Consider the following 20,987-nt stretch of genomic DNA (forward strand, 5'->3'; position numbering starts at 1 on the left):
ATGCTCCAATTTGGGACTCTCCTGGTACCCCTGAATGTCTTAGGGACGTTTTAGCATTACCATTGAAGAAGGCAGGGATAATGTCCTGAGGGATCTATTTAGCGATGGAGTGCTAATCCCTCTGGAAGATCTTGAGGTGAAGCTGAGGTGTACCTTTTCCATATTGAAGTTTGCCCAAATAAAAGGCTGGTTACGAGAATCACAAGTGACATGTGGGGCTGCCGGCTTTTTGGAAGAACTTGTGTTATCTGAGTCCCCCAAACTTAAGCGGGTCTCATGTTGGTATTGGGAGATACTAGAAGGTCTGGATGGGGAATTCACATTGCCCACCTCCCTATGGGGGAACATTATGCCACAGGGAAAAGTTGTGCAGTGGTGGGAATCCTCTATGTCAACTCTGTTTAGGATTGCCAAGCCGGCATCTCTTTGGAGGAATCATTTGTTTACGATTCATAGAGCTTATCTTTCCCCAGGGAGACTCTCTAGAATAGGCAGTAACAAGGTAATTATGTGTCCCAAATGTGACTTACAGCTTGCCTCTGATCTTCATATGTTTTATGAGTGTCCAGGGGTGGAGCTTTTTTGGAAAGATCTTTGTAAATATCTCTCTCATGTGTTGGAATGGGAGGTTTTGGTAACTCTCACTTTGATTATTTTTGGCCAGGCGCAAGGGGCGGCTGGAGGAAGGCATAACATTAGTAAGGACCTTATTTTCTACTCCATCTTGGTGGCCAGGAGGGAAATTTGTCGAAAATAGACAGCGAATATGCCTCCCTCGTTCAAAGACTGGCTGCAAGCCCTTTTCTATTTTGCAAAAATGGACCTGGCGGTGGGAGGCTCATGCAAGAGGAAAGAGGGAATGTGGGCCCCCCTGCTTGGTGGGCTAGGAAGATGAATACGGTTATAGTCTAGCAGGGACGGTATAAAAATGGTTTGGTTTGTCTAGGTCCAATGATTATTTCTCCTCCTCCCCATCTCTCATTGACTGGCTGGCGCGGGTACACCCTTTACCGCTTGAAGTCTATATGAGAGAAATTGGGGGCTTCTCAGCAGGATCAGCTCTTTTTGGGAAGTGGTGCCAGGATCAACTACAGGGCTGATATACGAGTTTCTGTGAGGTGTATGAGGACAAAAAAAGAAAACAAAAAAGTCCAGAATACCAGGATGACAGCAGGGGCTGAACTGCCAAGTCAGATGCTGAGATCAGGAACCAAAACAAATCCAAGCAGGGAGGCATGCTTCACTCTGCTATTTATAGCCAATCAGGAAAGCAGTTGAGTTTCCACATGTGGATGAGTCACCACACCCAATTAGAAGCACATGTATACCACACACCCAATTAGAAGCACATGTCTACACCTGCTCACATTAGCAAACAAGCATTGGTAAAACAAGCATTGATAAAACCAATTGTGTAACACAGCACATTATGTTTACTTGGAAACATGAAGGTTTAACCAAGAACAGAGATATGATTTAATCCTAATCCCTGGGGATGCTGACAGATAACGCAGGAGGCACCTTGGGGATTCCTGACAGTCCTCCCCACCAAGGACCCTCTCAAAGGGTGGGGCTTGGAAGGGTGCAGGAGATGGATGGAATTTTTTAGCAAGACATGGAGCATGAACTGTGGACGCGGGTTCCCCGGAATTGTCCTCAGGCCCATAGCCTTTTCAAGCCAATAAATAGTGTGGAACACCACGGATGCGCCTGGAGTCAAGAATTTCGGGCACTTCAAATTCCCATTGCCCGTTTACTTTTACTGGGGGAGGTGGTGGGGTGTCGCGGGTATCAGGAATAGGGACGGAGTAACGACACATGAAACACAGGGTGTACCTTGAAATCACCTGGCAATGTTAGTTCTACTACCACAGGATTGATGATTTTGGCAATAGGAAAGGGCCCTAGAAATTGGGGGTTTAATTTTCTGGATCCTGCAAGATAGAAATTTTGTGATGAGAGCCACACCTGATCTCCTATCTGATAAGAGGGCGCAGGTCTCCTTCTTTTGTCTGCTTGTTTTTTTTTACTTGAGCTTGGTAGAGTTTTAAATTGTGTTGTACTTGTTTTTGAATCTCCTGTAACTCTTTATGGTGCTTCTGTACTGATGGGACTCTTGTGGATGTTTGGGACCCAGTTATAGGTAGCATTCTTGGGTGCAGACCAAACAAACAGTAAAATGGGGATACTCCTGTAGCCATGTGGACACTGTTGTTATATACAAATTCAACAAGAGGTAAAGCCGTATCCCACTCAGTAGACCATGTGTCAATGTAACATCTCAGGATTTGCTCCAGCAATTGGTTGGCATGTTCCGTCTGCCCATCCGTTTGTGGATGATATGCACAGGACAAACGGACGTCTATACCGACAGAGGATCAGAAGCTACGCCAAAACCGTGATATAAATTGGGGCCCACATCAGAAACAATTGTGGTGGGCAACCCATGAATCCGTACAATGTGTTGGACAAACAAATTAGAGAGCTTGGAAGCCGTAGGGAGGCATTTTAATGGAACAGAATGAGCCATTTTAGTTAGGTAATCTACAACCACCCATATGACAGTGTGTCCTTTGGAAGCTGGGAGATCAGAAATAAAATCCATACTTATGGTATGCCAAGGGGCCACCGGAATTGGCATGCGAAGTAACAATCTTGTGGCCGGAGTATGTGGGGTTTTAGCCCGAACACAGGTGGAACAAGTCTGGATGTAGCTTCTGACATCCTGCACAAGTGTGGGCCACCAAAACCATCTTTGACAGAGATCTAACATCTTTTGCTCACCCAGGTGACCTGCGAGGACAGAATCATGTCCCCACTGTAACACTGTATCCTGTAATTCTTTGGTAGGGACATACAACTGATCAGCATGGTATAGTAAACACTCTTTTTCATACACATCAGTTGAACAGGGAACCTTGTGTTGGGCTACCCGTATTTTCTCAAGGAACTCTTGGGAAGTGCACACAGCCATGTTTTTTTCTGGGGGTATAATGCTTCTGACCTGTTCTAGCGCAACATCAATCAGAGGAGAAACCCATCCTAGACAACGTGTCTGTCTTTTGTTGTGTAGTACCGGGCCTATAGGTGATTACAATGTCAAACTCGTTAAGGAATAGAAGCCAGCGTAATTGACGAGGTGTCAGGGCCTTGGTCGCTTGAAAAACCTGTAAATTACTGTGATCTGTGTAAATAGTTAGTGTGTCTAGCTCCTAGTAGGTAGTGACGCCATTCCTGTAAGGCAAGCTTGATGGCCAGAAGTTCCCGCTCCGCCACAGTGTAATTTTGCTCTGCGGGTAGCAATTTCTTTGAGAAGTAAGCTACTGGATGGAAATGCCCAGACTCAGGATCTCGTTGGGACAAAACACCACCCAATGCTATTTGAGAAGCGTCTGTTTCCACGAAAAATGTCGGAGTCGGGTCGGGATGATGGAGAATGAGCGCTTCAGTGAATTTGTTTTTAAGATGTTGGAAGGCTTTCTCAGCTTCTGCATCCCAGAGGAACTTAACCCCCTTTCATAGGAGACGAGTTATGGGAGATACCACAGTAGAAAAGTGGGGTATAAATCTCCGATAAATATTTGCAAAGCCCAAAAACTGTTGCACTTCCTTGATGGATCTTGGGGCTACCCAATCCAGGATGGCCTGTACCTTGGACCGATCCATGGAAATTCCATCAGGAGTGATCACATATCCCAGGAATTCTACAGTTGTAGCGTGAAAAACTAATTTTTCCAACTGGGCGAAGAGATAATGCTCACAAAGCCGTTGTAAAACCGCTCTTACATGCCCTATATGTTCCTCAGTGGAAGACGAATAGATCAAAATGTCGTTTATGTATACCACTACACAGATATCCAGAAACTCCTGCATCACTTTTATTGATGAAAAATTGAAACGCTGCAGGAGCGTTACCCAACACGAAGGGCATCACTGTGTACTCGAAGAGTCCGAATTTAGTTTGGAACGCCGTCTTCCACTGATCCCCCTTCATCACTCGGATCAAGTGGTAGGCGCCCCGGAGGTCGAGTTTAGTATAAATGGTTGACTGACGTACCTGGTCTAAAAGTACTGAGATCAACGGAAGTGGATACCGATTTTTTATGGTCACTTTGTTCACTGTGCAATAATCTATACAGGCGCGCAGCTCGCAATTCTTCTTGGGCACGAAGAACAAAGACGTTACTGGTGATGCTGAATAACGAATGAAACCATTAGCCAATAGATCATTCAGGTAGTCTCGCAGGTATCGATTCTCAGGCTCAGAAAGAGCATACACCCTACTACATGGTAGCGTTGCCCCCGGAATCAAGTCTATACGACAATCGTATGACCTATGTGGTGGCAGCTGGGTGGTGTAGGAGGCTGGACTGGCTTGTAGTGAGTACCAAGGGGTACTTGCACCTTGCACCAGGCCCAGTTATCCCTTATTAGTGTATAGGGTGTCTAGCAGCTTAGGCTGATAGATAATGGTAGCTTAGCTGAGCAGCTTAGGCTGAACTAGGAGACGTGTGAAGCTACTACAGTACCACTTAGTGTCATATGCACAATATCATAAGAAAACACAATACACAGTTATACTAAAAATAAAGGTACTTTATTTTTATGACAATATGCCAAAGTATCTTAGAGTGTACCCTCAGTGAGAGGATAGGAAATATACACAAGATATATATACACAATAGCAAAAATATGCAGTATAGTCTTAGAAAACAGTGCAAACAATGTATAGTTACAATAGGATGCAATGGGGAAACATAGGGATAGGGGCAACACAAACCATATACTCCAAAAGTGGAATGCGAACCACGAATGGACCCCAAACCTATGTGACCTTGTAGAGGGTCGCTGGGACTATTAGAAAATAGTGAGAGTTAGAAAAATAACCCTCCCCAAGACCCTGAAAAGTGAGTGCAAAGTGCACTAAAGTTCCCCTAAGGACAAAGAAGTCGTGTTAGAGGAATAATGCAGGAAAGACACAAACCAGCAATGCAACAACTGTGGATTTCCAATCTAGGGTACCTGTGGAACAAGGGGACCAAGTCCAAAAGTCACAAGCAAGTCGGAGATGGGCAGATGCCCAGGAAATGCCAGCTGCGGGTGCAAAGAAGCTTCTACTGGACAGAAGAAGCTGAGGTTTCTGCAGGAACGAAAAGGGCTAGAGACTTCCCCTTTGGTGGACGGATCCCTCTCGCCTTGGAGAGTCGTGCAAAAGTGTTTTCCCGCCGAAAGGACGCCAACAAGCCTTGCTAGTTGCAAATCTTGCGTTTGGCGTTTTTGGACGCTGCTGGGGCCCAGGAGGGACCAGGAGGTCGCAAATTGGACCTGAAGAGAGAGGGGACGTCGAGTAAGACAAAGAGCCCTCACTGAAGCAGGTAGCACCCGGGGAAGTGCCAGAAACAGGCACTACGAGGATGTGTGAAACTGTGCTCGCCGAAGTTGCACAAAGGAGTCCCACGTCGCCGGAGACCAACTTAGAAAGTCGTGCAATGCAGGTTAGAGTGCCGTGGACCCAGGCTTGGCTGTGCACAAAGGATTTCCACCGGAAGTGCACAGGGGCCGGAGTAGCTGCAAAGTCGCGGTTCCCAGCAATGCAGCCCAGCGAGGTGAGGCAAGGACTTACCTCTACCAAACTTGGGCTGAAGAGTCACTGGACTGTGGGGGTCACTTGGACAGAGTCGCTGGATTCGAGGGACCTCGCTCGTCGTGCTGAGAGGAGACCCAAGGGACCGGTAATGCAGCTTTTTGGTGCCTGCGGTTGCAGGGGGAAGATTCCGTCGACCCACGGGAGATTTCTTCGGAGCTTCTGGTGCAGAGAGGAGGCAGACTACCCCCACAGCATGCACAAGCAGGAAAACAGTCGTGAAGGCGGCAGGATCAGCGTTACAGAGTTGCAGTAGTCGTCTTTGCTACTATGTTGCAGTTTTGCAGGCTTCCAGCGCGGTCAGCAGTCGATTCCTTATCAGAAGGTGAAGAGAGAGATGCAGAGGAACTCGGCTGAGCTCATGCATTCGTTATCTAAAGTTTCCCCAGAGACAGAGGCCCTAAATAGCCAGAAAAGAGGGTTTGGCTACCTAGGAGAGAGGATAGGCTACTAACACCTGAAGGAGCCTATCAGCAGGAGTCTCTGACGTCACCTGGTGGCACTGGCCACTCAGAGCAGTCCAGTGTGCCAGCAGCACCTCTGTTTCCAAGATGGCAGAGGTCTGGAGCACACTGGAGGAGTTCTGGACACCTCCCAGGGGAGGTGCAGGTCAGGGGAGTGGTCACTCCCCTTTCCTTTGTCCAGTTTCGCGCCAGAGCAGGGGCTAAGGGGTCCCTGAACCGGTGTAGACTGGCTTATGCAGAATTGGGCACATCTGTGCCCAAGAAAGCATTTCCAGAGGCTGGGGGAGGCTACTCCTCCCCTGCCTTCACACCATTTTCCAAAGGGAGAGGGTGTCACACCCTCTCTCAGAGGAAGTTCTTTGTTCTGCCATCCTGGGCCAGGCCTGGCTGGACCCCAGGAGGGCAGATGCCTGTCTGAGGGGTTGGCAGCAGCAGCAGCTGCAGTGAAACCCCAGGAAGGGCAGTTTGGCAGTACCAAGGTCTGTGCTACAGACCACTGGGATCATGGGATTGTGCCAACTATGCCAGGATGGCATAGAGGGGGCAATTCCATGATCATAGACATGTTACATGGCCATATTCGGAGTTACCATTGTGAAGCTACATATAGGTAGTGACCTATATGTAGTGCACGCGTGTAATGGTGTCCCCGCACTCACAAAGTTCAGGGAATTGGCTCTGAACAATGTGGGGGCACCTTGGCTAGTGCCAGGGTGCCCTCACACTAAGTAACTTTGCACCTAACCTTTACCAGGTAAAGGTTAGACATATAGGTGACTTATAAGTTACTTAAGTGCAGTGTAAAATGGCTGTGAAATAACGTGGACGTTATTTCACTCAGGCTGCAGTGGCAGGCCTGTGTAAGAATTGTCAGAGCTCCCTATGGGTGGCAAAAGAAATGCTGCAGCCCATAGGGATCTCCTGGAACCCCAATACCCTGGGTACCTTAGTACCATATACTAGGGAATTATAAGGGTGTTCCAGTAAGCCAATGTGAATTGGTAAAATTGGTCACTAGCCTGTTAGTGACAATTTAAAAGTAATGAGAGAGCATAACCACTGAGGTTCTGGTTAGCAGAGCCTCAGTGAGACAGTTAGGCACCACAGAGGGAACACATACATGCACACCTATGAGCACTGGGGCCCTGTGTGACAGGGTCCCAGTGACACATACATATAGGCCACAACCTTATGAGCACTGGGGTCCTGACCAGCAGGGTCCCAGTGACACATAACAAACATACTGAAAACATAGTGTTTTCACTATGAGCACTGGGGCCTAGCCATCAGGATCCCAGTGAGACAGTGAAAACAGTGACAAACATCCTGACATACACTCACAAACAGGCCAAAAGTGGGGGTAACAAGGCTAGAAAGAGGCTACTTTCTCACACAACCCCCCCCCCAAACGAAGGACAATAAGGCTAACCTTGGCCAGTTGAGACTTTATTGTCTAAGTGGTGATAAGTAGAGAGTAGCTCTGCAATAGACTGGTTACTCCCTTTATCATCCACTATATGGTTACTTCCCTGTGGGGATGTAAACCACCCTGTTTGAAGTTTTTTAGCTAAGCAACAATGTGAAGATGTATTTTCAGAGTTTCTATCAGTAAGTTTTAGTTTAGAGCAGTGGGAATTGTCCACTGAACCTATTTGTAGTGATGGAAATGCCAGACAGGGATGCTGTCTCAGAAAAGCCATAGCTGGGCAAAAACTTTGTCCATATGGCTGGAAGAGAGAACAGGGATGCTGTTTCTCTTGGGTTGGAGCAGGGCAGGGATGCTGTCCTATCAGCTCCACACTAGGGCAGGGATGCTGTCCTAAGTGTTGTGAGGCAGTGCAGAGTTTCTGCACTAAAGTTTCTCTGGGAGGGTTGGAGGGATGCTCCATGGTAACTAAAATGGTGCTCTTTTTCTCACCAATGTTAGTTATCCCACAGAGAGGTACTTCCACCTCAGGGAGTACAGTTTTGCCAACTGATGATTCCCTTGGAACAGGTGCCACCCCAGGAGAGGTTTCTCCCACCACAGGAATGGTATCCTGAATGGTAGGGTGGTTAGGGGATACTGTGATACCCTTTTTACCTGTTGATGGAGAGGGTTCCTGAGTTTTCAGGCCTTCTCTCCTTTGCTTTTTCATTTCAGTAGAAATGAGAGGGAACAATTCCTCAGGGATGCCCAGCATGGCTGCATGGGCATAAAACTCTACATCAGCCCAACCTGAGGCCTCTAGGTCATTACCTAAGAGACAGTCTACAGGTAAGCTAGGTGATACCACCACCTGCTTAGGGCCAGTAACTCCACCCCAACTAAACTGAATTATAGCTAAGGGAAGAAACTTAGTGGAGTTATGGACATCAATAATCTTATACTGTTGTCCAATGATGTGTTGATCAGGGTGCACTAGGTTTTCAGTCACCAAAGTGAAACTGGCACCTGTGTCCCTGTAGGCCAAGGCCTCAACACCATTTATTGAAACTGTCTGCCTGTACTTATCCATTGTAAGGGGACAAGCAGCCAGTGTGGCAAGGCCAATGCCACTAGGTGTGACAGAAACTGTCTTGGGACTGACTACCCCCGTTTCTACTATGGACCCAAAAGTGAACCCAACTACACCCTTAACTTGACTGTTGCCAGCAGTCCCACCACTAGTACCACTACTGCTAGGGGCACTAGAGCTTGATGTATTAGTGGTGGTAGGCTCAGGGGGTTTACCTGGACAGGACTTATCCCCTGGCCTATGGCCTCTGTTTTTACACACAAAGCACCAAGGCTTTTTAATGTGTGCAGGTTGGGAAGAAGAGGAAGAATTTGTTTTATCCCCACCCTCTGAAGAGTGTTTAAGATTTGAAGTGGGATCTTTGGTTTTACCCTTATCCACATGCTTATCTTGAGATTTTTCACCATCTTTCTTCTTATTGCCATCTTTGTCACCCACTGTATGAACTTTTCTGTTCACCCTTGTTCTGACCCATTTGTCTGCCTTCTTTCCCAATTCTTGGGGAGAGGTCAGATCAGAGTCTACCAGGTACTGGTGCAACAAATCAGACACACAATTATTAAGTATATGCTCTCTCAGGATTGTGTTATACAGGCTTTCATAATCAGTAACTTTACTGCCATGTAACCACCCCTCCAAGGCCTTCACTGAATGGTCAATGAAATCAACCCAGTCTTGTGAAGACTCCTTTTTGGTCTCTCTGAACTTTATCCTGTACTGTTCAGTGGTTAAGCCATAACCATCCAGGAGTGCATTCTTAAGAACTGTAAAATTATTGGCATCACTTTCTTTCACAGTAAGGAGTCTATCCCTACCCTTTCCACTAAATGATAGCCATAGGATAGCAGCCCACTGCCTTTGAGGGACATCCTGTACAGCACAGGCCCTCTCAAGTGCAGCAAACCACTTGTTAATGTCATCCCCTCCTTATAAGGGGGAACTATCTTGTGCAGATTCCTGGAATCATGCTCTTTTGCAGGATGACTATGGGGAATACTGCTGCTGCCACCATGGGTATCTAAACCCAACTTCTGTCTTTCCTTCTCTAATTCAAAAGACTGTCTATCCAAATCCAGCTGTTGCTTTTTAAGCTTCAGTCTGGTTTGTTCCACCCTCAACTTATTGAGTTCCCTCTTTAACATTCTGTCATCAGGGTTGGTGGGAGGGACATTCCTAGAAACAGAGCTATGATGGGAATGAACAGAAGGAGACCTGTCCCTTACAGAAGCCACCCTAACAGCTTGGTTAACAGAAACATTACTACCAGTATGGTGAGAATAAATGCTTTTGCTATGATGTGAGACAACACTATTTATATGGTGTGGCTCATCATCATTACCATCTATGCTAGATTGTCTAGTAATGGGCAGGCTAGGAAGTTTCTTTCCTGAATCTTTTCCTGGGGGAGTCCCTGAATCAGATTGAGAACTATTAGGTACTTTTTCAACAGATGAGGCACCTATGGCCTTATCCTGTTCTCTAAGCATGTTAAGTAACAGTTCCAAGGAAGGATTCTTCCCTACACTCAAACCTCTCTCTATACAGAGACTCCTTGCTCTTTTCCAGCTAAGGTTGTCATATGCAAGTTTGGACAGATCAACATTTTGGCCTGTTCCAGACATTTTTAGAGAGAGTTAAAGTGATAGAAAAAGAGAAAAAAGTTTTCAGAACTTTTTGGAAAGACAGAAAAAAACTTTTTAAACTTTTAAGAACTTTTTGAAAGTTTAGAGGTACTTTTCAGCACTTAGAAAAGAGTGAAAAGAGGAAATGCAAAACTTTTTGGCTATGTGTATATACACTGACCTTGTTTTGTATATTTTTCTCTTATGAAAAGTACAATGACAAGAGTGGTAAGTAGTCTCAAGCACTTATCCCACCACTGCACAACCAATGTAGGAGGCTGGACTGGCTTGTAGTGAGTACCAAGGGGTACTTGCACCTTGCACCAGGCCCAGTTATCCCTTATTAGTGTATAGGGTGTCTAGCAGCTTAGGCTGATAGATAATGGTAGCTTAGCAGAGCAGCTTAGGCTGAACTAGGAGACGTGTGAAGCTACTACAGTACCACTTAGTGTCATATGCACAATATCATAAGAAAACACAATACACAGTTATACTAAAAATAAAGGTACTTTATTTTTATGACAATATGCCAAAGTATCTTAGAGTGTACCCTCAGTGAGAGGGTAGGAAATATACACAAGATATATATACACAATAGCAAAAATATGCAGTATAGTCTTAGAAAACAGTGCAAACAATGTATAGTTACAATAGGATGCAATGGGGAAACATATGGATAGGGGCAACACAAACCATATACTCCAAAAGTGGAATGCGAACCACGAATGGACCCCAAACCTATGTGACCTTGTAGATCGTCGCTGGGACTATTAGAAAATAGTGAGAGTTAGAAAAATAACCCTCCCCAAGACCCTGAAAAGTGAGTGCAAAGTGCACTAAAGTTCCCCTAAGGACAAAGAAGTCGTGTTAGAGGAATAATGCAGGAAAGACACAAACCAGCAATGCAACAACTGTGGATTTCCAATCTAGGGTACCTGTGGAACAAGGGGACCAAGTCCAAAAGTCACAAGCAAGTCGGAGATGGGCAGATGCCCAGGAAATGCCAGCTGCGGGTGCAAAGAAGCTTCTACTGGACAGAAGAAGCTGAGGTTTCTGCAGGAACGAAAAGGGCTAGAGACTTCCCCTTTGGTGGACGGATCCCTCTCGCCTTGGAGAGTTGTGCAGAAGTGTTTTCCCGCCGAAAGGACGCCAACAAGCCTTGCTAGTTGCAAATCTTGCGTTTGGCGTTTTTGGACGCTGCTGGGGCCCAGGAGGGACCAGGAGGTCGCAAATTGGACCTGAAGAGAGAGGGGACGTCGAGTAAGACAAAGAGCCCTCACTGAAGCAGGTAGCACCCGGGGAAGTGCCAGAAACAGGCACTACGAGGATGCGTGAAACGGTGCTCGCCGAAGTTGCACAAAGGAGTCCCACGTCGCCGGAGACCAACTTAGAAAGTCGTGCAATGCAGGTTAGAGTGCCGTGGACCCAGGCTTGGCTGTGCACAAAGGATATCCGCCGGAAGTGCACAGGGGCCGGAGTAGCTGCAAAGTCGCGGTTCCCAGCAATGTAGCCCAGCGAGGTGAGGCAAGGACTTACCTCTACCAAACTTGGGCTGAAGAGTCACTGGACTGTGGGGGTCACTTGGACAGAGTCGCTGGATTCGAGGGACCTCGCTCGTCGTGCTGAGAGGAGACCCAAGGGACCGGTAATGCAGCTTTTTGGTGCCTGCGGTTGCAGGGGGAAGATTCCGTCGACCCACGGGAGATTTCTTCGGAGCTTCTGGTGCAGAGAGGAGGCAGACTACCCCCACAGCATGCACAAGCAGGAAAACAGTCGAGAAGGCGGCAGGATCAGCGTTACAGAGTTGCAGTAGTCGTCTTTGCTACTATGTTGCAGTTTTGCAGGCTTCCAGCGCGGTCAGCAGTCGATTCCTTATCAGAAGGTGAAGAGAGAGATGCAGAGGAACTCGGCTGAGCTCATGCATTCGTTATCTAAAGTTTCCCCAGAGACAGAGACCCTAAATAGCCAGAAAAGAGGGTTTGGCTACCTAGGAGAGAGGATAGGCTACGAACACCTGAAGGAGCCTATCAGCAGGAGTCTCTGACGTCACCTGGTGGCACTGGCCACTCAGAGCAGTCCAGTGTGCCAGCAGCACCTCTGTTTCCAAGATGGCAGAGGTCTGGAGCACACTGGAGGAGCTCTGGACACCTCCCAGGGGAGGTGCAGGTCAGGGGAGTGGTCACTCCCCTTTCCTTTGTCCAGTTTCGCGCCAGAGCAGGGGCTAAGGGGTCCCTGAACCGGTGTAGACTGGCTTATGCAGAATTGGGCACATCTGTGCCCAAGAAAGCATTTCCAGAGGCTGGGGGAGGCTACTCCTCCCCTGCCTTCACACCATTTTCCAAAGGGAGAGGGTGTCACACCCTCTCTCAGAGGAAGTTCTTTGTTCTGCCATCCTGGGCCAGGCCTGGCTGGACCCCAGGAGGGCAGATGCCTGTCTGAGGGGTTGGCAGCAGCAGCAGCTGCAGTGAAACCCCAGGAAGGGCAGTTTGGCAGTACCAGGGTCTGTGCTACAGACCACTGGGATCATGGGATTGTGCCAACTATGCCAGGATGGCATAGAGGGGGCAATTCCATGATCATAGACATGTTACATGGCCATATTCGGAGTTACCATTGTGAAGCTACATATAGGTAGTGACCTATATGTAGTGCACGCGTGTAATGGTGTCCCCGCACTCACAAAGTTCAGGGAATTGGCTCTGAACAATGTGGGGGCACCTTGGCTAGTGCCAGGGAGCCCTCACACTAAGTAACTTTGCACCTAACCTTTACCAGGTAAAGGTTAGACATATAGGTGACTTATAAGTTACTTAAGTGCAGTGTAAAATGGCTGTGAAATAACGTGGACGTTATTTCACTCAGGCTGCAGTGGCAGGCCTGTGTAAGAATTGTCAGAGCTCCCTATGGGTGGCAAAAGAAATGCTGCAGCCCATAGGGATCTCCTGGAACCCCAATACCCTGGGTACCTTAGTACCATATACTAGGGAATTATAAGGGTGTTCCAGTAAGCCAATGTGAATTGGTAAAATTGGTCACTAGCCTGTTAGTGACAATTTAAAAGTAATGAGAGAGCATAACCACTGAGGTTCTGGTTAGCAGAGCCTCAGTGAGACAGTTAGGCACCACACAGGGAACACATACATGCACACCTATGAGCACTGGGGCCCTGTGTGACAGGGTCCCAGTGACACATACATATAGGCCACAACCTTATGAGCACTGGGGTCCTGACCAGCAGGGTCCCAGTGACACATAACAAACATACTGAAAACATAGTGTTTTCACTATGAGCACTGGGGCCTAGCCATCAGGATCCCAGTGAGACAGTGAAAACAGTGACAAACATCCTGACATACACTCACAAACAGGCCAAAAGTGGGGGTAACAAGGCTAGAAAGAGGCTACTTTCTCACAGGTGGCATTTGTTCACTAAAGACATCATGGAAGTCTTTATACGTTGCAGGAATGGCCAGTGTGTCGTCCGGATTGATAGCCGTACTATGTGTGGACCCACAATGCAAGGGTGTCACTAGTATTGGTTTGTCTGGGTGACAGGAGTGCCAGCAATGTTTAGAGTCTAATGTCATTGTCCTTGCTGCCCAGTCAATTTCAGGATTGTGTAACTGAAGCCAGGGTATCCCCAAAATGGCTCCAAATACTGGGGTATCTATGAGGTCAAACTGAATTTGTTCTGTATGGTTGTTTGCACAAAGCATGGACAAGGGTGTTGTTTGATAAACGATAAGTCCGGAGGACAATTCTGAGCCATCCACAGCTCTAACTGGTTCAGGGACGTCTTTTCTGACAGTCGTAATATTTAGGGTTTTAGCCAAACCCAAGTCTAAAACATTTCCTGTAGCCCCAGAGTCAAGCAATATGGGAATGACCTTACGAACCTGAGGGGACAACACTAACGTCACAATAAGAGTTAGATGTTGAGGTACTGGACTGGTGGTATTAGCCAGAAGATGTGAGACCATATTGAAAGAAGCGCACAATAAAGTGGTCTCAGAAGTTAACGAGCCAGTTAGTTTTCCGCCTAGTCAGGAAGAGAGAATTCAGACCCTGTTACTGCTCCGATGGCTTTCTTTGGAGCAGCAGGCTTGTTAGGACATTCCTGAGCAAAATGCCCTACCTTACCGCAGTATAAACCCAGTTTCAATTTTTTCCTACATTGTTTCTCTTCCTTAGATTGTGGGCCCGCACACTGCCAATTTGCATGGGCTCAGGTGTATCATGAATGGGAATGGTGGACTCCTTTTTCTCAGTTTGTGTGTCACCCTGGAATTTTTCTCCCTTACGTTCACTCAAGCGGTGATCCAATCGTACCACCAGGTCAATGAACTCGGAACACTCTGTAGGCGGTTCCACAATTTGGGCTATAACATCCGTGAGATTGTCCCGAAGGCGACGATAGAAGAGGGAGGTCCTCTTCGTCTCGGGGCCACTCAGTCTCTGCCACCAACCGATTGAAAGAGGTGATATAGGACAGTAGATCCTTGTTTCCCTGGCGCAAATTCAGCAACTCAATGTCACTGGCTTGCATGAAGAGGTGTTTGGCGAACAGTTTCTGCAAGGCGTCCTTGAACCGGTTGAAATCATACAGTGTAGGGTCATTGCGCTCCACCAGTGGAATAGACCAATTAGCTGCATTGCCTCCCAAATAAGAGATAATAAAAGCTACCTTTGCAGCATCGTTGGGGAATGCAGCTGCCCGACACAAAAACTGTAGCTGCCACTGGTTAAGAAAAATGTTGAACTTGGTACTATCTCCAAAAAACCTTTCTGGATGAGCTAAGGGCACAGGGGTTGGTGTTGTGACCATTACCTGCATGGGTTGTGTGTTGTAAGTCGTTGGGCCTGAATCGGGTCTAGGAACATGATTAGACAGGTCAAACCGAGGGGCCTGTAGTACTGGAGATCTTTGTTTTAGTTTGACTCCTCCCCAGGGGGTGTCTTGTGGTTTATACCGCTGTAGTTCAGTGTGCAACTCCAGGTTCTCTTGCTTTAACGAAAGAACTTCCTTCCGTAATCCCGCTAGGGAAGTAGTTAAATCTAATAACGATGGAGCATCCTGATCAGCTGGTAAAGCCTGTGCTAAACCTTTGAAAGTACCCATCGAGGAATCCATCGCCCAGGCAGCCCTGTATGTTGTGGCTTTGCTTTATGTCGAGACGGGGCCCCTCACCTGAAAAGCAGGATATCTGCAGGGGCGGTGGTATGCCCCCGACCTACAGGAACACCTCTCAGCACTTCCTGGTGGACACAGAAACCCCGGCAGGTGTCCCAAAAGGAAAGGGGGAGTGGAAGAGAAAGAGACAAAACACTGCCATATCTTGCCGGTCCAGCCAGGGTCCCTGTGTCTTGGGGGGGCAGGTCGTTGTTGACAGAGCGATAGTAGAGTTAGTGCACTCAACTTCCTTGAAACTGAATCTCTCTTTCTGATATGGGCACGGGAGCAGTAGAAGAACACCGGGATGCTCCAGGACTTTTCTTGGATAAAAATAACTGTTGGCACGATTACTAACACTGCATTACCAAAAACCCAAACTGAGTACCATAACAATAAGTACTGCGACACTAGGGCTGGCTTCACAGAGATTCACTGTTGCACACTACAATTAGAACTGTGGTTGCACTTATCATGCACAAGAAAAACAAACAAGGGCATTAATTAGATCACATATAACTTTCCTGCATGCATAGGTTAAACTAAAAGGAACAAAAACAATTCAAGAAATTCAAATGTCCACTCTGGGTTCAAACAGTTAGGGTGGCACAGTTTGGTTTGATTTCACTGTGTGCGTAAAAACCCTTCAAAAAGCAAATTCCTCAAACCTGAAACACTAGCCTGAATGACACAATTTAAATCCAAGAGTTATCCTATTAGAGAAAGAAAAGTCACGTAAATGCTCTTTTAAAATTGCACTGTCACTTTTTGTAGTACTTGAGCTCAAGCAGATTTCCTGAAGCACATTTAGTTAAGTAACTACAATAATAATGTGAAATGTTCAGAAATGCATTTGTCTCTTCAACATAAGCACTCTGCCAAAATACGAGTTTGAAATACACCAGCTGTTCTAGGAAAGCGCGGCGCTCAAAGAACAAACTCCCTGGAGGATACTAGTCACTTAGCTGCAGTCTTTTCCGGAGTGCTGGAGGAATGCCTGGTGTCAGCTGGTACAGGAATGAAGAAAATAATTGCCTCAAAAGTATTGAATACGAGGATGACAGCAGGGACTGGACTGCCAAGTCAGATGCTGAGATCAGGAAGCAAAACAAAGCCAAGCAGGGAGGCATGCTTCACTCTGCTATTTATAGCCAGTCAGGAAAGCAGTTGAGTTTCCACATGTGGATGAGTCCCCACACCCAATTAGAAGCACATGTCTACTCCACACCCAATTAGAAGCACATGTCTACACCTGCTCACATTAGCAAACAAGCATTGGTAAAACAAGCATTGATAAAACCAGTTGCGTAACACAGCACATTATGTTTACTTAGAAACATGAAGGTTTAACTAAGAACAGAGATATGATTTAACCCTAATCCCTGGGGATGCTGACAGATAACGCAGGAGGCAACTTGGAGATTCCTGACATGAGGAATGCAACTGCACCTGAAGGGGCAAAGACCATAATGGGGATTTTTACCTGAGTGGGTTTCCCTAAGAACGTAGTGTCTGACAGGGGCACCAACTTCATATCTGCTTAAATGCAGTCAATGTGGAAGGAGTGTGGAGTTCTCCACCCCTTACCATCCACAAACAAATGGGCTTGTTGAGAGATTCAACAAGACTCTTAAAGACATGATCAAGGGCCTGCCTGAGGCCCAAGTGGGGCATCCTCTTGCCATGCCTGCTCTTTGCTTACAGGGTGTACCATAGAAATGGGTTGGCTTTAGCTACTTTGAGCTTCTGCATGGTCATCCTCTGGTCTTGTTCATACAAATATAATATAATTTTCTAACTTGGGAGCCTTTATGTGGTGTTCTCACTGTGTTATTGTTTGAAGTGTTGCACAAATACTTTACACATTGAGCCTAACTGCTCTGTGCCAAGCTACCAGAGGATGAGCACAGGTTACTTTATGGTGTGTTTCTGACTTACCTTGAGTATGATTGTGTATCCTGCTTGGCCAGGGTGCATACCTCTGCCAACCAGAAACCCAATTTCTAACACCAGGCAATTGCTGGGGTTTGGTCTTGAGATAACAAGATGTTCATCGCTCATCCTAGATTATGTATTGTTGAGGGCAGTCCTATGAATAGTCACTAATTAACTCATTAGCTATACATCTATACATGAGTTTAGCAGGATAGGTCTGAAGATAGCTAGACTAAATTCTAGTGAAAAATATTTATCATCATTATAAAGGATAGTAAGCTCTCTGTTTCCTAATAAGCTGAAAGAGTCAACCAAAGTTCAAAACTTTCTGCAAAGTGTGTTAAAATGGAGAAGTGTTGATTGTAAAATATAAACCAAAAGCATGTTTGTAATCTATTTTGATGCATATGTTTACTTTTTATTCTTGCAGTTTACAATGGAATGGGTGCCATAACTACGAAGATTACTTCCAACCTATCAGTTGTCACAGACTGCATGGAACATGGGTTGACAGCTGTGTACCCACGAACACGCTACGCAGCTGGTTGGGATGCCAAACTTTTCTACGTGCCACTCTCTTACTTTCCCACTATACTGGCGGATACCATTATCGCTAAACTTAAATAGACTTATATTTTAGAGGGTCAGCAGGAGAAATCGTGCTTGACAAAATTAGTTATTCAGTGCCAAACCTCGCTCTTTTGTGGGACTGGCTAAGGTGTGGGTCATTGCTTTCTCTCACTGCTTCCCTGTGTATGTTTTAACTACCCTGGAAAGTTATAATCTCCAACAGCGGGGCAATTATTTAAGTGTCCCCTCCTTTTTGCAACTAGTTCATGGTCATTTATCCCACATGTTCACTGACTTTACAGTAAACAGATGTTTCAGACCTCTGTCCCTGAAAATGTGTCTTCTACTTCAGTGACCTATCTTCTATTTGAGTCAGGTGTCCTTTTCTCGGATATTGTAGCTTCTTTGTGGGTGATATCTTTTTGTCCTTGGGGTCTCCTCTTCCATTTAAGGGATCTTTCTTCGATGTCTTGTATGTAGAGAACCTTGCTCTACTCCTTTGGCAACCCCTCTTCTCCTTTTGATTTGAAGTTTACCTTTTGTAGAAAATAGGGTGCAGAATGCTCCACAGGTGTGTATCTTGCTATATAAAGCCAGCACTAATAAAAGGATCAAGTGTAAGATTGAGGGTCTTCTTTTTGAAAACGTGTCTTTGTGTGGAACTCTCTTCTTTAGGGTACAAGTGCCCGGTAACTGGATACTGCTGTCAAAATAGATAGTACTCTGGAAGACTGAGATGACAGGAAAAACCTTACCCATTTTCACTCCTTATTCAAGAGTCATGCCTTACCTCCTTAACCATGATATGCCTTAACTCTCTTGCTAGGCAACTAGTTAGAGAGAGACCTTTGTTAATGGGAATGTGTTGGAGATTACATGAATCAAACATGATTATTCATAACTTATTGAGTGATGGCCATTTATCAAACTTCTCATTAATACAATATGAATTAGTTATCATAGTCTGCTGCCTCTTTCTTTTCCAAGGTGACCTCATCCTTTCCTCGAACATCTGTCTCACTCTTTCCTCTACTGTTGAAAATAACATTCTCTTTGTTTATTCCTTAATTTGAAATACCCACATGTAAACTTAAATGTCTATCATACGTTGTTCATGGACCATGCTAAATGGACTTATAAACAACTTTGAGCCTAGTTTAGATCTTGGTATTTAGATTTCGGCAGACAGGATATTGGTCACCGTTGCAGGGGAGTAACCTCTCCGCCGAGATCTAAATCAGGCCCTTAAACTTTTGTGAGCATTCTGGAAATAACCTTATCCCCATTATAGAAATAAATATTTTGTTTGTTACATTGCAGACTTTAATTTTAGGATATTCCATCTTTAGCTAAAATGAAATGTTTCACATGTATTTTCTTTCACCCACATTCAAGCTATTCTACAAACCACTCAATTAAAAAAAAAATGATTGTACTGTCTCGGTTTGCCATCATCCCATTTGGTATGTCTTTTCAGGGTGTTTACCATTTAAAAGTATGCAGTTTTAATATCTTTTTGACTATTGAGTGAGCAAAGACGATACTCAGCCTTACATCCTCCTTAATGTTGTTAAAATGAGTACCATAACTAAATATATGCTTAACGTCATACCTTCATGGTGTTGTTCACATTCTGGAAACTATATTTTGGCAGGAGGATATTTAAAACTCAGATCAGCAGAAGTTCAAGCCTACGCTCCAGTAGTGGAGGACCACTTTCCAGAGAGACCTCAGCTTCAAGTGTATCTGCTGGTACGAGGTTGCTCTAGAGGCAGAACTGAAGGCCTGTTTGTCTGGTGTGGATCTACCACCCCGCCAAGTACATCCACTAGTTCTGTGGCTGTGCTTAAGGCAGATCTGCATATCGAGTGGGAGACATGTTTTTTTGCCCTCTCAAAAGCAGGAGTTTGTAAAAATACTAAAATATAAATTTCCCTAACACCCAGGAGATTTTCTGCCCTTTGACTACCACATCTCACCAATCTGTCATGCTCCTAATGTAACTGAGCCACTATAATAGCGGCCCTACGGTCTTTTGTCACAAAAACTGTTGAGTCTAGTGTTGAGGCTTGTGCTTCCCACACATATACATGTGGTGTGGGAACTGCAAATTTAGCGGATGGAGAAACCACCATTTTTTGGCAGATTTCCTGTATCCCCTACCCTCTAAGTAACCATCATAGCCTTTGGTTTTGAATCTATTTATTGAACAGTTTCTAACAAACTGGTGCAACACCAAGGAGATATGTAATATTTCAATATATCACAGTTCATTGTTGCATTAAATAAAAATACTCCAATGTTTGAATATAAGCCAGTTAATCGATTGTCCCTGTACCTAACATGTCATCTTGCTTCTTGGGCTACACAACGGTGAGAGAAAATGGTGGCTGTGTGTGCAGGAAACCAGAACCATTTACTTCCTTAATTTGTAGGTAGCAGAAACACCACCCTGGACACATTATTAACATAGATAAGTGAAGACTCATTGGGGTAATTCCCAAAATGCACCTTTGCATAGTTGGAGACTTCAGTACATGGTTTGAAACACACAACTCATGTCAGGCAAAATGCCCACACTCTAGCCTTGAATAAATTAGGTTCTTGCATCTGCTGTCTAGCCTGCTTTTAGATCTTGTAATCATATTCAAACTCTCCAGTCCATCAGCACAAGTAATTGTAGCACCACAAACTACCTAAAAGTGTCAGACAATGGAAGGAATAGTATTTGCCCTCCTTTTCCTCCCTGTTGTCTACTTGTTTAACCACTATACACCACAACAACAATTTAACACTTTTACTATAGACTATCAGTTGTCCTTGGCATCCTTCTTCCCCTAAATCTGCATCAGCCAATAATCCTTTTAGAACGTTTGGCAGGTTGACACCTGCAGTAAAATCTCTAAAGTGAAAAGGAGGATTCAGGAAAGAGTCTAGAAGAAATCTCACAACAGTAATGACAAACTTGCACTTCAATATTCCATACTCTATAAGACCACTTCATCTCTCTACTCGCAACTCCACTCAAGCATTGATGAATTTCTGAACTCTGAATGCAATGCCTAAACTCAAACCTAATCCACT

At 45.5% G+C, this 20,987-nt stretch overlaps 1 protein-coding gene across 8 annotated transcripts in view; it reads left to right on the plus strand.

The window, feature by feature from the left end:
• The window catches only part of LOC138261375 (retinol dehydrogenase 7-like), a 257,364-nt gene extending 238,840 nt beyond the window's left edge, over positions 1-18,524 (plus strand). For all 8 annotated transcript variants that reach the window (XM_069210266.1, XM_069210267.1, XM_069210263.1 and 5 more), the window contains one exon: positions 17,764-18,524. In XM_069210266.1, coding sequence (XP_069066367.1) covers positions 17,764-17,960 — 197 coding nt within the window. In that variant the 3' untranslated portion in view covers positions 17,961-18,524. The remainder of the gene's footprint in view (positions 1-17,763) is intronic.
• The last annotated feature ends 2,463 nt before the right edge of the window (positions 18,525-20,987 follow it).

The sequence above is a fragment of the Pleurodeles waltl genome, chromosome 10 (assembly GCF_031143425.1).
Source record: "Pleurodeles waltl isolate 20211129_DDA chromosome 10, aPleWal1.hap1.20221129, whole genome shotgun sequence".
Classification (NCBI taxonomy): domain Eukaryota; kingdom Metazoa; phylum Chordata; class Amphibia; order Caudata; family Salamandridae; genus Pleurodeles; species Pleurodeles waltl.